Source organism: Triticum urartu, chromosome 3, assembly GCF_003073215.2.
Source record: "Triticum urartu cultivar G1812 chromosome 3, Tu2.1, whole genome shotgun sequence".
NCBI lineage: Eukaryota > Viridiplantae > Streptophyta > Magnoliopsida > Poales > Poaceae > Triticum > Triticum urartu.
This window is the reverse complement of record NC_053024.1, coordinates 530,072,955-530,088,868: the sequence shown is the minus strand read 5'-3', so window position 1 is coordinate 530,088,868 and position 15,914 is coordinate 530,072,955. Positions and strand designations below refer to the sequence as shown.

Sequence of the window (15,914 nt, the reverse complement as noted above, 5' to 3'; positions counted from 1 at the left end):
TCCCCCTTTTCCCGCCCCCCCCCGGGGGGGCACCCCCCCCCCCCCCCCACACACACACACACACCACCGTCATCACGTCCCTTCCCTGGCAGCCCCTAGAGAGTTGATGTCATGTGAAGCGTCGTAGCTGCCGATGAAGGGAGCGGCGGGACTCCTAGGAGTGGAGGAGTGGTCACCTGCAGGAGTTTCGGCAGGGGCGTGGGACAGGGTTGCAACGTGGTGTCTAGTCACAACGGATAGTGGAGGTCAATGGCGGTCGGTGTGGTGTGACAAAGATGGTGCACGACAGTTGCTCGGTGACAACAACCGACGACATGGCGGGTCTCAGCTGACCTCATGCCCAGAACCCCTCAGCTACTGGTGGCTCGAGTCAACCATCACGTGTTGGTGTGAGGGGTTGTTGTGGTCATGTGGTGCAAGCAGCGACACGTTGAGGATTTGTCTAGGATCCGGGAGCCATATCTATATCTACCACTACTTATCACTTGTGACCAATGTGTAGGGTTGTCGTATCACATCCATTGTGGGACTTTGGCATCACGTGTGTGACGTTGAGTGTTTTGTGGCTCCGCTGTTGGCTCTTGTCTTACCCGGGTTGATTGCTTCTTGTGGGCATGGTTATCAATCACGTTGCAATGCCCATGTTAGGATCATGTCCATCATCATCATATCCGTTAGGTCAACAAGTGGTGGCGACAACATATGTGACTTTGTGTTTGGTGGTGCTTTCTGGACTACCCAAGCTCAAGCTATAGGGTAAAAATCCTAGGTCTGGTGTTAATTGTTGTCAGTATTTTCACGCTCCTTCCTTGTTGAACACGTTGATTGAAGTTTGCTCGGATCCAATCTTCAAGATGAAGGGCCTGTTTGGATCATGCCCATGGTTGCCCTGCCAACGATGGCACGCCAATAATTTGGCACAGGATTCCGCCGCCAACAGTTTGCCAAAAAATTGGCTACGTATTGAACAGGAGGAGCTACAGGGCAAAGGGTGAGCCAAATAATCGGAAGCCAACCAAACACACGCCCACGTTGTGGTCAACGCCAAATATTTGGCAGGGCAAACCGGGGCTGCAATCCAAACAGCCTCGAAATCCCATGATATGCCCTACCTTGTGTGTCGTTCCCTTTCGTGGAGTCATTGATTTCAGAGAACCTATCACGCGTGCCATGTGTTCTCAAGGACTGGTCAGTGTAATTTCTTGTCATGCATCACTATTTCCCCTTTCCTTTTCATTTTTCTAACAATTTGGTTGTGTAAATCATCAATGTGTTGACTAGCTCTTTATATAAATATTTTTTTTCATTTATCGTGCATATGATTATATATTGTTGATGTGCAGGACATAAAGAGATGGAGTCTATTAAGAGACGAAGCTCTAGTAGTGGCGGCGGAGCCGGTGGTGGTTTAGATCGGGCGAGCCCCATCCGGTATTTTTTGAATGTGTGCATGTGTGGTAGTTTTTTCAAACTTCATGAACTCGTCAATGTCATTCAAGAAAAGATTTAATAATGTTGTAATAGGAACATTGAATGATGCCAAGTTGCCTTGCCCATCAGAAAAATTCTAGATCCACTACTAAACCATGAAGCCTATGTTGATACATTTATATATGTAATTGTTGTTTTCTTCCGTGCCACTGGCTCTTGGCATAAACACAGCTTAAGAGACATGGAGGTTTATGAGTTTTAATATACTAAAATTCAACCCGACATTGCCTAATATATAGTTTTTTATGGAAGAAAACTTCCAATATATTCATAATCAATCATGATAGTACAGAGAAGGTTCGTGGGGCAACTAGCGACGACTGCAAGCACTAGAGCGAGCGAAATGCACGCCGCCATCATCATCTCTCCTTCACTGAAACCGGGAAAATCTTGTTGTAGTAGATAGTCGGAATGTCGCCGTGCTAATTAAGGCCCCATAGGACCATCGCACCAGAGTAGCAACCATTGCTGATGAAGAGAGTCATAAAACAGAAGGATCAAACATGTCTAAACAGATCCTTCGAAGACCAAACCAACCGAATCCTGCGATCAGAGGAAGATACACCTCCACGCGCCCTTAATTGACGCTAGATGCATCATCTGGACGGGGATCAAACATGGAAGACATTATTCCTACTGAGGGGCATCGCTACCGTCACACGACCTCTACCAAGCGTCGAACCTAACAAGAACGAGAGTGGGGTCCCTCCCACCGGCGGGGGCGGGGGAGGGGGCGAGGTCCCCCACACCTCCACAGCCCAAAGACCATCTGAGGCGGGATGGACTGGTGACACCGCCGACGGGAGGATGAGAAAACCTAATCACCCGGGCCTTTTCGTGGGGAGGAGGAAAGAACAAATGGACATCCTTGCTCCGTCATATTTGATGACGGCCTAATACCTTACCTTTCAACAGTGAAGTGTACAATATCTAATTGGCAATCAAGCACTTATTTCTTGTGCATATCCCCTCCTTTATTAGAAACAATAATGCAAACTGTTTGCACTTTATAGTCGATTAAACCTGCACAATATTAAGCTTAAAACTGATGCATTCTTAGCAAAGTTGTGCTGCAATTTTAAGTTCAATAATATGCTTATATGGATGTATTTATGTAGGTTTACTATTTTGTTGTCCGGGTTAGACTTTTTTTTGTACACATGATATTCATATCGGTTCAACATAATTAAATTTGCACATTATAGTTGGGTAATTAAGAAGTGAACACCTCGTTCATTGAAAGCATGTTCTCCCTTTGTTTTTATTTACTCCGCATATTAGAGTTGACTGAAGTCAAACTTCGTAAAGTTTGACCAAGCTTATAGAAAAGAATATAAATATTTAGCATAACAAATCTATATGATGCGAAAGTACATCTAATAGTGAATCTAGTATTGATTTGTTATTGTACATGTTAATATTTTTGTCTATAAACTTTGTCAAAGTTTAAAAAGCTTGACTTTGACCAAAGCTAATATGTGAAGTAAATAAAAACGGAAGGAGTATCACAGAACAACATTTCATGTTAATTTACATATATATAAGAGAAGCATTTGAAGCGTGTCCAGTGAACAAAAGACATGTTATTGAAGACTATCCCAAAATTTAAGGCACGGTTGACTTTGCACAGTTTTCTGAACAATGATAGTACATAAAAATGCATGCATTGAATATGTATAACTGGTAATGTCATACTACTTGTCTTGCAAAACAGTGTTATTTCATGTATATTTATACTAATTTAGTGGACATACAACTAGTGAAAATCATAATCGAAGTTGTGCAATGAAGACCACAAAAGTCAAAGCGCACCGTCCATTTGGAGGAGTACTCACTAAAATCTCTATCATGCTGCGCGAGCAGGAATTATCCGAGACCAACAGATGCTTGGCACAACCGCACAAGCTTTCCAAAAAAAAGTTGCGCAAGGAGCAGAAATTACGTGACAAGAAACGTTTGCCATTCAATTCGAGTCTGTGACTGTTTAACGAACAAGACATGGTTCCTCAAAAAAAAAGGCCACTGGCAAACCTTACAAAATATTTGATGCCAAGACCGAAAAAAGTGATATACACGAATAAGCTTTTCCAGCTCTGTTTTTACAAGAACACGGATGATAACGAACAAGGAGAGAATTAGCGCAGATGATTAAAAGAAGCAACATAAGTGGAGAGCGGATCAAGAACCTAAACCCTATCCACACTCCGTTCTGTACAATGGTTTGGATAAGGACATCAGTCTATCACGGTACAGAGGAGCTATGATGCTGTACATAGATCTAACTACATAATGAACCATACGCAGCTGTCTTGTGTGGTTGTGTGGTTCACGCGCAAATAAATCTTCAGCTTTGCATAAACTGCCTTTCACGGAAGATCTCTCCTAGTTGCTGGTATAAGGATTTCTGCTCCTCATAGGTTAGGTTTCTTACAATCTGGATGGAGAAAAGTCGGCAATGCATAAGAATCACCCAGGATAACAAGATCATGGTATGAAAACAAGATACAATACTGACCTGATCCAAGATTGTGTCAACAGAGAAATTGTGGGGCGAGATAAAGGATTGGTGATATATGTATGCAAAGACTGCCATGACCATCTGCGAAATGCATGAAAAATCAACATTTGTTCAGCTAAACTGCACAGGCTAGATATTGAATCGTAACGAAATTCCTTCAACTTACTTGACAATCCATTCGGTCAGTAATTCCACCATGTCCAGGTATACTGTCGCCAAAATCCTACAAAATTTGCAGATAAATCATAGTGAAACAGTGTATAATCTCCATACTTCAGTATTCCTAAAGAGAGAAAAATAACGAGGCAGCACGCACCTTTATTTTAAAAGCCCTCTTGAAGCCACTTGCGAAAAATCCTCCAAATGGTGCTATTATCGATGCAAACAAACCAAGGGCTAAAGCATGCCACTGCACGGGTAAAAGGAAAACTTCTTTCCATGGAAACTGCCAGGAGAAAAGTGTTAAATTCAGAAACTCTGGAAACATGATACAAACCCAATGACAAAACAATAGACTAAAATAAATACATCAGTTATTATGATCAAGTTGCATTAATACACCAAGCAGGGGAATTTGATGGATATGGAAGAAGAAAATAGTTTGTTCATTCAATCAAGAATTTGATCACACGCGCATGACGTGATTATGGTTGTTTGACCTTTCAAGGTTTCAAGGATCAGAAAGGGGATAAACTCTGGACATTCAAGTACCAGGTTTAACCTTACCCAAATCCCCATGGTTTTAGCATACATGGCGCACATATGTCAAACTCCGTGGATGCCACTTGCGAGATACATCAGCATCCACAACAAGTCACGACTTGCTGTGCAGAGGTGGACAGACAGCATGTCTTGAAGGATATTAGGGTACTAGAAGTGGGAGGTAGACATTTTTTTCTTGTCAAACACAGTGTTACCCCTCTCTCTATATCTACAGAAGTCTGAGTATAAGCCAGTGCCATTCGTTTGTGGCCGCTGCCAGAGATGACTCTTCTTGACAACTCGCTAAACTTGCTCACGGCCAATTTGGACTTTTGTATAGCCCGCCTTTTTTCAAAAAGAGAAAAGCTGGAAAGTTCACTCGGTTACAAGGAAAAATCATGTCTGCATAAGCCATGCAAATCAAGGCTCACACAAGTACCTGTCATTGCTGATTCCATGCATCGAGCAAGCACACATTGAGAGCAAACATGCCCTTCCTACTGTTCATGTGAGTGAGAAGGCGACCAGGAGAGCAGTGCCGAGGTCAGATTCCGCCACAATGGGGACAATCCGGGCGGTGTTTGGGAGCAGCAGATCAAGGTGGGGTAGTGAGGGAGGGCAGCAGGGAGGAAGGGATGGAGAAATGGAAGGAAATTTCAAGATAGCATGCAGACCCACCATGTTTTTTTGGTTAGTTCCTGATTGGTTGATATGTCATCCAAAACCACTTGCATGTCAACCCCATATCATGGCCATGTAGGATGAAAGCAGAGTAAACTGACTCGGGAAGCACATAAGCTTGTAGTAGAATAAGACAGTGTCAAACTTAACAAATTGAAAGGATGTTCTTACCCATTGTGGCACCCAATCCCCCAAAAAGTAATGCTCTGGCTTAAACATAGAACCGGGATCACAGGTAAGCCATCCTGTCGACAGGTCCTGAAAAATATTTTCATGATAAATTTAAGAACAAATTCAGCAGCCTAACTATTTATCACAACAATCACATTCTTAAGAAAAATCATCTTACCTTTCTTGGGCAGGTTAACCACTGAAAATGACCCATTACGTTTGCCAACTGCCAAAAAAGGGAAAGGTAAGAATGGGAAGAGTAATCTTGTATATAATTCAAGGCTTTCGTCTCACCAGAAAAGCAGAGATGATGGTTGTCACCGATGCACCAATAAAACCTTCCCATGTTTTCTTTGGTGATAACTTGATCAATGGTGTTCTCCCGAGAAAAAACCCAAATAAATACGCAGCAATGTCATTGATCACAATGAGCGAAGCAGGGAGAAGAAACCTGTGCAAGCATAGAATTGAAGATGTATGGAGTTTGTGAAATGTACAGGCTAAAATATCAAAGTAACTCGCTTAATTAGCATGCATAGAACCAAATTGGACGACTTATTCAACAGCGTGTGCTATATAAAGTAGCTTAACTTAAACATGAAAAATAAAAATCTACCCTCCATAATAGATATAGTACAAAATGGAAATAGCAACGCACAGAAATTAAACAGCAACATGGTACACGTATGATCATAGCTGTTGCCTGTTGCGCCAGCACTCCTAAGTTCTTTCCCTTTTTTATTTTATTTTCTTTCTGGTTGGGACCTGAATGTTCTTAAAGTGGTAGGTTGAGAGATACAAACACTACTTCTACCAGAACAAAATCTCAAATAGGTCAATATGGCCAACCCAGTGTATGGGAAATTCCTATAAAGTTAGGCCCTGTTCGGTACGTTGGAAAACCGAAGGAAAAGCACTGGAAACTCGTTCCTATGGAATTGCCGCAGGAAACACCGTTCGATACGAAGGAACGCGTCCTTTCCAATCCGATGGAAAGTCTCACACACCTGCGTTTTCACGGGAAAAGAAAAATCTGCCCAGAGCGCTTGTTTTCTCGTAGGCCCGAGGGATGGAAGAGAAAAGCTGCCGCAAACCATGCAACTGGGCCCACACCATGGGTTGATCCATGTACGATTTGGTCCTGCACGCACAGGAATTGAAGGTAGTGCCTATCCTTTTCAACGTTTAAAATAAACTGGCCGGGACCCACATGGGCAGATTTCCTATGGTCACTTTTCCTCTCTCCCGGACGCCAACTGTGCATGCAGGTGCTGCAGTTTTCTATCCTATGTTTTGCAACTGCATTCCTCTCCATTTCCAGCGATTCCCTCCAATCCTATGCTTTTCTTTCCTTTGACCCGAACAGGCCCTTAAAGAGGTTCAGGATTTCATGGCAAAATAGTTTTTACAGCTGTACAGGAAATCAGGCCTCTTGAAGTTACTTTAACAACTTCGGGTGCTTTTTAGGCGAGGAAGCTTCAATGTTTGAACTAGACTAAATAAATACATGTTAAATGTCAGAACTAGGTAGAAATAACCAGACATTTCAGTGAAATCAGAAAGTCAAAATTGTAGACAATAGTACGCTAACAAGGTAAATATATGGCTTACCAGAACATCCCTTCAAATATATTTGCCACGGTGAAAGAAGATTGGGCAAAAACCGTTAAAAGGATCATGTGCGTCCAGGCATACTGTTTGAACTGATAATTGTATGTCTTCTTCTTCAGAGTCAAAATAAACCATACAAATCCTGGATCATGGGAGTTATATATTAGTTTTATGCCAGATATAAACTAGAAATTAACAAGGTATGACAAGCAGGTTCCAAGAAAAGAATATCTAAGAGAAACTCATGCAACCAAGCAAATTACAAAATTAAAAGAAACCAGCTTTTCCAGAAAATTGTGTTTTACACAGAACTTTAGTTATTGACCTTTGCAAACCCCTAACAACCATCCAAAATAGGTAAAATAATGTAGAACTTCCATTCCTCCAATATTCAGTACCAAGCAGGCTATAAATGTCATGGGTAGGACAGTCTATTACTCTGTTTTCGATAAGCTCTTTACACATATTAGAGCATCTCCAACGCAATCCCTCAAAACAGACACTGCAAACATCCGCGGGCGCTTCCGGATGCGTCCGCAGAGTGAATACGGAAGTCAGCCATCCAACCCTATACCTCAAATGTCCGCCTCTATTAACTTAAAAAAGATAGCAGCGGCAGCGGGCAACAGCTTTCTGCCAAATATCTTAGCATTCCGATGCATACAAGTAGTCACGTAGCTAGCAGCTTCTGGCAAAACATGCTAGCCAAAGCAGCTTCCGCCAAACAGCCAAACACTAATTAATCACGTTGCTCACTAGCAGCTTCCGCCAAATAGCCTAGCTAGCCAAAGCAGCTTCTGGCCAATAGCCTAGCTAGCCAAAGCAGCTAACACTAATCGCGTTGTTCATACAAGTAGCAGCTTCCACCAAACATGCTTTACGTTGTTCTCCTTCAGTCAAATAGCAGCGGCCTTCCGCCATCCTGCGCGGACAGAGAGGAGAGAGGGGTACGTGGTGGCTTTTGATTGGCCGGGCGGATGTCCGGACTCCTGCAAACCTTCCCCAGGTTCGCTTCCGGTTTGCGGGAATTCGGACAAGGACGCATCCGCGGACAAATACCGGTCTGCTTTGGATGGCAAACTATGTCCGGACAGCTCGGTCCTAACGTATGCGGGTGTTTTGAGCGACAGCGTTGGAGATGCCCTTAGTATGTTAGAATAATGTTATAAGCCAAAAATATTCTTAAAATGACATGGAAGTTTTTAAACAAATCGTCATCAATGGAAATCATTTGCATATTGCAAAATGTATTGAGCCTTACCTGCAATATAAAGAAAATAGCAAATAAACATCTGATACTTTATTAGGCCGCTGACGAGCTTATACAGCAAGTGATCTGAAGTTACTGTGTTAACAAGCTCCCGGCTAAGAAAACGCCCATAAGTAAACAACATTGCGGTGAAGAAGAAGTGCCTGCCAAGAAGTGATAGGACTTGTTCACACAAAAATATATGTACTTTCGAAATGTATTAAATTGGTGGCAGGTAAGTCATTAGCAATTTTCTGGTTCAAAATAATAGTATACCAATTCAGGAGCCTGAACCCTGGCAGTTGTTTCTCTTCGCTGGATCTTCTGAGTAGGTTAAAAAGCTCTGTTGCCATAAATATTTGAATCACAACCACCATGGCCCAGATATAAAGATGACCCATATAAACTACGAACACAAAGCCTCCAATCATCCACAAAGTTGAATATGTACGGATAAGCATTGACTTGTACTTGTTCTGGTCGCTCACAAGCAAAACCGTCCCATTGGCTCTATTCCCATCGGTGGCAGTCTGAAGAAAAATATAAGATTAGCTCCAAAAAAAGATACTCCATTATCAACGAAATAAATGAATGACTGGTAAAACAAAGCAACTGAGCAATAGCGGCACAAGATTTTCTTTTATGCACAGTACAGGCACCTTTTAAGGAAGTTGAGGTGGTGTTTTCCCTTCAGTGTAGCTCTAAGATGTTTGTAGCATAGCCATCACATTTTATGCACAGTACAGGCACCTTTTAAGGAAGTTGAGGTGGTGTTTTCCTTTTAGTGTAGCTCTAAGATGTTTGTAGCATAGCCATCACATTAGTAAACAAAAATTTGCAAGAAAAAGTTAACAACTTTGCTGAAAAACAGGCCTACACATAGTGTGAATGCAACAGCATACTTTGAAATAAAGAGCTTTCCAAACTGGTAAAACATGAAATAAGCCAGACACGCATGGAACAAAATTCGAAAAGAAAAATATCACGAGGACACAGCTAACCTCATTAGGGCGCCTCCGATGTCTCACACGTCCTGCATGAGAAGGAGAAACATCACCAGAGCCTGTATCCTTTTGCATAGCTGCTATCAAATCTATAAAAGAGATAATAGCCGGTTAGACCGGATTCAATAACAATAGCAAATCGTAGACAATAGCAAGCAGTAAAACACAGAGGAGAGAGGACACACTGTCACTAAGTGGCACGTTGACTCAGTTACTGCTTCATATATGATTCGACGAACAGATTGTGCGCTAGTCGGAGAGCAGAGTATGAAACTCAACTCAGACAATAAGCCGCCCACTGGCACAACAGCTAACCAAGATAAGCAGCATATGTGGCCAGAGTGGAAACTGGGTGCAGGACCACCAGCCAACAATCCAACGCTCCTTGCTGTGTCGTGTCACGGCAAGCGCCTAGAGTTTCCCCACATCAACAAGGCTAACCATTCAAGGTCCACCCAATAAACAAACACATCGCTCTCACGATTATTGAGTGCCGCTCGCAACCGCTCGTCCACAACTACAAGCCATCGGGAAATCGTCTCAATTTAAACAATGCGAGCCTCCCTGGAGCGAAGAATATGTGCAAAGCAGCATTCCCTGGTCCGGCCAGCTAAAAAGCAAGACAGCACATATTCGGTATTCGCCCGAATAAAATAAAAATAAAATCCCAGACCAGCACTAATAAGCTCGTAGCAGCACAAAATCGCGACCCCGAATCACGCGCAAAGCGAAGGAATCCCCCCCGCATAGACGGAACCAATACCCAAACAGACCAGCCGTAAACTGAAACACGGGAGAGCGTAGATCACACGCACCCAGCAAGGGGGCGCAGGGGCGGGCGCCCTCACCGGAGAGCGGAGCCCTCGAGGGAGGAGGGGCGGCGGGCGGCGAGGCCGCGAGCTCGCCGGAACCCTAGCTGGGTCCGGCGGCGGCGGCGGCGGCGGCGAGGAGGCGCTTGGGCGGCGCGGGGTTTGGGGAGGAGACAGAGGCAGTCAGTGGGGGAGTTGAGTTGTGGCGCTTGCGTCGCGCTTCGTGATTATCGCGGTGCGGGGATTCCTTCCAGTTGCTCGGTTTGCATTGCCGCCTTTATGCAAAAAAGAAAGAAAGAGATCGGGCATGGAATAAAAATGGGTGGAAGGAATTCGAAGACCCAAGTGCATCGAGAGGCAGCTTGCCGGTTCGGGCCCATGGGAGGGAACCGGCCCGCCCAGGGGTTGGGTTCGTTCTTCTTGTGTACGCTAACGAGAATATTCTATCCATCGTTTTGGTTGTATAGCGCTGGTATTGTCTATCGTTGCAGATGGGAGGTAACCTTGTTATTTGCACGAAAGGGAATCATCCGAGCATGTGCGCAAAAGATGCCAATGTCAATTCGTTCCAGCAAGAAATGACGAGTTCCGGCCCGTGCATTCATCACTATTCACTAGTATATACAGACGCACATACACAGTGCTGTAATATGTTGTTTTAGTTCGCCGTTGACGTATGCATTGCCCTCAGTTCGTGTACCACAACTTACCATTCATGATCAGCCTTAGAGGCATGGCATAAGAGTACCTACGCGAACCTGTAGGCCAACATAAGGCATTGACATGATTATAACCTCGCCACTACCGCAGCGGCGGTACTAGGAGAGATGTTAAAGCTATATATGTAAATGCATATATGTAGATAATACTTATATAGTTATAAGACACTGGTGTATTAGTGAAGCTAACCCGAATTTTGTGATGTCGGTTGACGTCATAAACAACATGTAGCACCGCCACTGCACTACCGTGCGTAAGGATGGCAATTTTATCCATGAATATGGATATCCATGGATATCCGACCCGAATGGATAGGGTTTGGATATGCTTTTGTGTCCATGGGCGGTGCCCAAACCCGACCCGATTATTCGTGGGTAGGGCATGGATATAATCTTGTACCCATGGATATACCCAAACCCAACCCAATAGTATGACTTAATGGGAAAAAATCTTCCATCCCTGCCCCACATTCACATGTCCCACGACAATTTTACACTTTTTTTTATCTAAACCATGCATAAGAAATCACACAATCCCCATCATAACTTTTATAAGTTGACAGTCAATCCCCTCTGTAACATACTCCAACACCCCTTTCCTTATTTTTATCTCCTTAAATGACTCGTCATTCTCATCTGTTAGAAAAATACTAAATAATCTTAGGTTGTTACTGGATGTTGATTTACCATAAGTGAAGCCTATCCTGCCACGAGGTGAAGAATAGAAGAGTTTATGTTAATATTGTGTTAAGTTTTATTTATATGTCTTGAGAGGACCCAATGGATATCCAGTGGATATGGATATCCATCGGATTTGGACATGGACACAATTTTTCATCCATGGATTTTTTCATGGGCGGGCAAAGACTGTCTTCATGGATATGGATATGGATTTGATATTGTTCAACCCGATCCAAACCCGACCCATTGCCATCCTTAACCGTGCGCTTAACGGAAGTCCTCGCAAGTTATGTTGCTCCCTCGTTTAGGTGATGCTTGCTCGTATCGCAAGAGATGTGTGGACGATAGTCCGTCCTCATATCTAGTTCTTCAGGTCTGGCGTATTTTTCCACAAAATTTTCTTGGTCACGCTCTTCTGTAGAGCGGACAACATGGTTGTACCTCTTGGTCCTCTACCTCCAGTTTCGACCGACAATGAATGTGATCAGTCTCCGCCTCGTTGAAGAGTGTGTGAGGTTTTGTTCCTCGTCTCCGTCTGGCCGGAACTGGGGAGTTCTACAGGCCCTTTCCGTTGTTTTGTTCTCCGGGAGGGTGATTTCCAACGCATATTGTAGCCACCGGCATCTTCTAATCTACATCGATCTTCTTGGTCGTTACTTCTATAAGCTCCTAGATTTAAGCAAGTTTGCTCCACTAAGACGGAGGCCCAGAGATGGCAACGAGCTTTCTTACGGCGAGCCGATGGTGGATGCAAGAAGAAGAAGACTTCGGCACCCCAAGAATTTGGATGCATTTTGTAATTTCTTTAAGGGCGTTTTGTAAGGGTTTGGCCTTTAGCCTTTTCACAATAAAAGTTATGCTGCTTATTTCGCTTTTCGGTGCAGGTGGAATGACAACGTCCGGCCACACTGGAGTCGCCTCTTTCCGTAATCGACGCAAACCCGGAGTTTTTCTTAAAATGGCACCCCACCTTATTCAAATTAATGTTAATTGAGTTTGGTATACAAACACCATTCGGCGCGAAAAACAGCCAGACGTATCTGCCAATATCCAAGCTTAGCAAGAACCTCGCTAACCTATTTTCTTCTTTATTTGATAATCTTCCTTCATGGCAGAAAGACACAACATCAAAAGCATGTGAGTGAGCTCGAATTTATCGATGATACATTGATGATATGAGCGTATGTAGATCTGCACTTGTCATGAAAGGTTTTGGTTACACTCAAACCTTCCCGCTAGTGCTTCCAATGTTTCATCTATGGTGACTCCATCAAAAACTATACTCGATGCTCCGAGAAATTAACCTAAATTGCTTTTGACCACCACCACCGCAGCTCCTTTATCATCAGGTTTCCCTAGTGTGGCGTCGACATTAAACTTCGCTGAGCCAGGGAGGTAGGGATCCATGCTAGCACATTAAGCCTTGTCGAACTGACGCTTTCGTAACCTTATGTAGCATAGTAAGCTCCCGCTAAATAATTTTCTCTAAAGCTATGAGTAGATAGCTGGCGTTGGAAAAGATTTCCATGAATAGCCTTTTTTCTATCATGTCAGATCGCCCAAAGAATGACTAAAATTATGTCATTTCATGTGGCAGCATCTTCTCTATAAGTTCCGAGTTCCAGTCTTTTGATTTTACCTAATTTTTCATATATATATATATATATACTTGCTCTACAACTTCTTCTGCTGCCAATGCCTAGACACATTTTGACATTGCGCATTCAATTAACGAATGTCTTCAAGATATCTGCCATTCCACATGTGGCACATTTGTTCTCTTCCGCGATATACCATGTTGCGAAATGTCAATTGTGTATGGAGAGAATCTTTTGCTAATCTCCATACAAAAACCTTTATCTTTGACGGTACATGAACACGCAAAATCCAACTCCGGAATTTATCCTCTTTCCTTTATTCAGAAGAGCCCCTAGTTCCTTCTAACCAAGCTTCTTCTATTTGTTTTAGTTTGGAGATGTAGATTCATGGCTCCATTTTATGTCACATTTTAGAGGTCGCTTGTTGCATAAAACTCCTTATATCATGTCCCATGGATCCACTTTCATGTTCATTATGCATGATTCTTATTTACACTCATTTTAATGTGAGCATTAAATAATCTTTACTTGTATTACCTTTTTATTTGCTTTGTTGTATGTGTAGGTGATTTGAAACTCACATGGACCCAAGTAGGAATGAATACGGAGGAATTACAAGCACTAGATCAAGGCCTTTCATGGATTTTGAGGAAAGGAGATTCCACAAAAAGCCCAGTGGGGATATCCAATACCATAAGGTTATCGGGCTCATTCATACGAATCCAGTGAGCCCAAAAACACCCAAGTCGAAGTTCGTCTGAGTAAATGGTGATCAAAATATGAAACACCATGCGCAGGTTCTAGTACGAGCATCCACACTCATACATGTGCTTGTAGGAAGTGATTATGACAACGAGAATTGTTGTAACTTTCATGATTCTTTACCAATTTTGTCTCTGTTTGTTCCAAGAGGATCCTTGGGACTCGAGGAAGGTCTTGGAAAATATTGGGACTCACCTAGTGTCGGTTTAAGAACCTACATATGACTTGTGAGCAACAACCCTTTTAGAGTTCGGCCAGGGACTGAACACGTCTAGCAATCCTAAGTCACGGATGAAATGTGGTGGGTGAACTACAGATGAACACAAAGAACTACCCAGGTTTTTGCCACCTTCTTGGTGTAATACCCTACTCCTGCCTTACTATGTATTACAGTGGTAGAGAGCTACAATGTGTCTGTTACAAGATGAAAAGATCGACCCTCATGAGGCTTTGGTCTCCCCTATTTATAGAGTCGGGGAAGGACCTGTCGGAGGTTCTTGTTGGTTGAATATACATTGGAGTAGGCTGGTATAGCCTGTACCATGGTGGCATGGTCGCCCATGTCATGCTTGTACGAGTGATGATGACATCCTCTCGGGGCAGTGTGTTACCCCCTAGATACTTATCTGCCTCCTTCAGTATACGTCGGATGGTAGCGAAGTATCGCCAGTGTAGAAGTGTAATTGGTAGGCGAATCTTATTGTAGTCGTTGTAGATGACTTGGTCCGCACGGGTTCTTCTGGAGCCCATGCGCAAGGGCTACCCATTCACCCTTCGTCCCTTAATTTCCTAAAGCAGGTTGTAGTGTTCCTTGGTATGGGCCATCACACGACCTCTAGAGTCAAGACCCATTCCTCCCGAATGGGTAGGTGGTGTGTCAACGCGTCTTCTTGGGGAGGCCCCGCGAAGGACTTCCCGGAGATGGTCTGCTCTCATCTCTTGAACTATATCCTGACAACCCAAGCCATAGTCCAGCGGGCACATCAGGGTCTCCAAAAGGTATTCCCCTGGGTGGAGAAATGTGTTTGCCTTTGTCGTCAAAGCTCCTCTTTACCGAGTTAGTAATACGTGGCGACCAGCTACAGGGCTCGAGGCGGGGGACGGGGCCCTGCCGCTCCAGAGCCTTAACATATGGCGACCAGCCACTCATGATGGGACCGGGTGTTGGAGACTTTTCTATGTTGCATTGAAGGGTGGCTTGGTCGGTGGTTTTGTCAGACCATGGGAGCACCTCGATTCCCAACCACGCTTGCGGCGCATTCTGGGGAAGTAGAGAACATGGGCAATTATCACCGAGAGGCGGGCGGTTTCTCTTCCGTCTGATGTGAGGGGCCAGAACACCATTAGCTTGTTCCGTCGTCCTTGCCACCCAACCATCCTCTGTCGTTGCCACAATTCCTTCTTCTTTTCCCCGCTTCTACCCCCATTCGAGATCTCCTTTCCATGGCGTCTTGTAGTTCCAAGCCCGTTGCGGATAAGGGTAAGAAAAGCAAGGAGGCGGCGATGCCGCATCCGCTGGAGCTGGCCTTGCACGAGTCGGTTTACGCGGATGCCGACAGCAAGGGACTATGCTTCTTGGTTGGTGGCCTTAGGCATCAGTGGGGGTGCTCTCAAATGTTGCCGGCAGGTAGCCAATTAAGGAGTAGATGCGGACATGGTCCCCATCTTCGTCAATTTCCTTGTCGCCGGTCTGGTGTCCACTTTCTCTGAATTCTTCTTGGCAGTGCTGGAGAATTATGTACTCCATATGTTGCACCTCCACCCGGATGTGGTGTTGGCCTTGGCCATCTTCGCCCATCTCTATGAGGGCTTCGTCGAAGTGCGGCCATCGATGGAGCTTTTTCGACATTTCTACTCCCCCCGCCTGAAGGAAATATGCCCTAGAGGCAATAATAAAGTTGTTATTTATATTTCCTTA

The 15,914-nt window shown here is 44.0% G+C and overlaps 1 protein-coding gene across 3 annotated transcripts; it reads right to left on the bottom strand.

Moving 5' to 3' along the window:
- Window positions 1-3,514: 3,514 nt before the first annotated feature.
- LOC125544798 (phosphatidate cytidylyltransferase 1-like) lies at window positions 3,515-10,113 on the bottom strand. Of its 3 annotated transcripts, none has more exons than XM_048708561.1 (12): window positions 9,613-10,059; window positions 9,425-9,516; window positions 8,700-8,953; window positions 8,436-8,587; window positions 7,175-7,316; window positions 5,858-6,014; window positions 5,742-5,789; window positions 5,564-5,650; window positions 4,326-4,454; window positions 4,176-4,232; window positions 4,007-4,090; window positions 3,515-3,925 (listed from the first exon to the last, which is right to left on the bottom strand). In XM_048708561.1, the coding sequence occupies exons 2-12, from the start codon at window positions 9,500-9,502 to the stop codon at window positions 3,836-3,838; spliced, it is 1,278 nt and encodes a 425-aa protein (XP_048564518.1). In that variant the 5' UTR covers window positions 9,503-9,516; window positions 9,613-10,059; the 3' UTR covers window positions 3,515-3,835. The 3 variants fall into 3 exon arrangements, 2 of the variants coding, with proteins under 2 accessions (XP_048564518.1, XP_048564519.1); XM_048708562.1 differs by lacking the exon at window positions 9,613-10,059 and adding an exon at window positions 9,083-9,215; XR_007299709.1 differs by lacking the exons at window positions 3,515-3,925; window positions 4,007-4,090 and having other exon boundaries at window positions 5,151-5,650; window positions 9,613-10,113.
- Window positions 10,114-15,914: the final 5,801 nt, after the last annotated feature.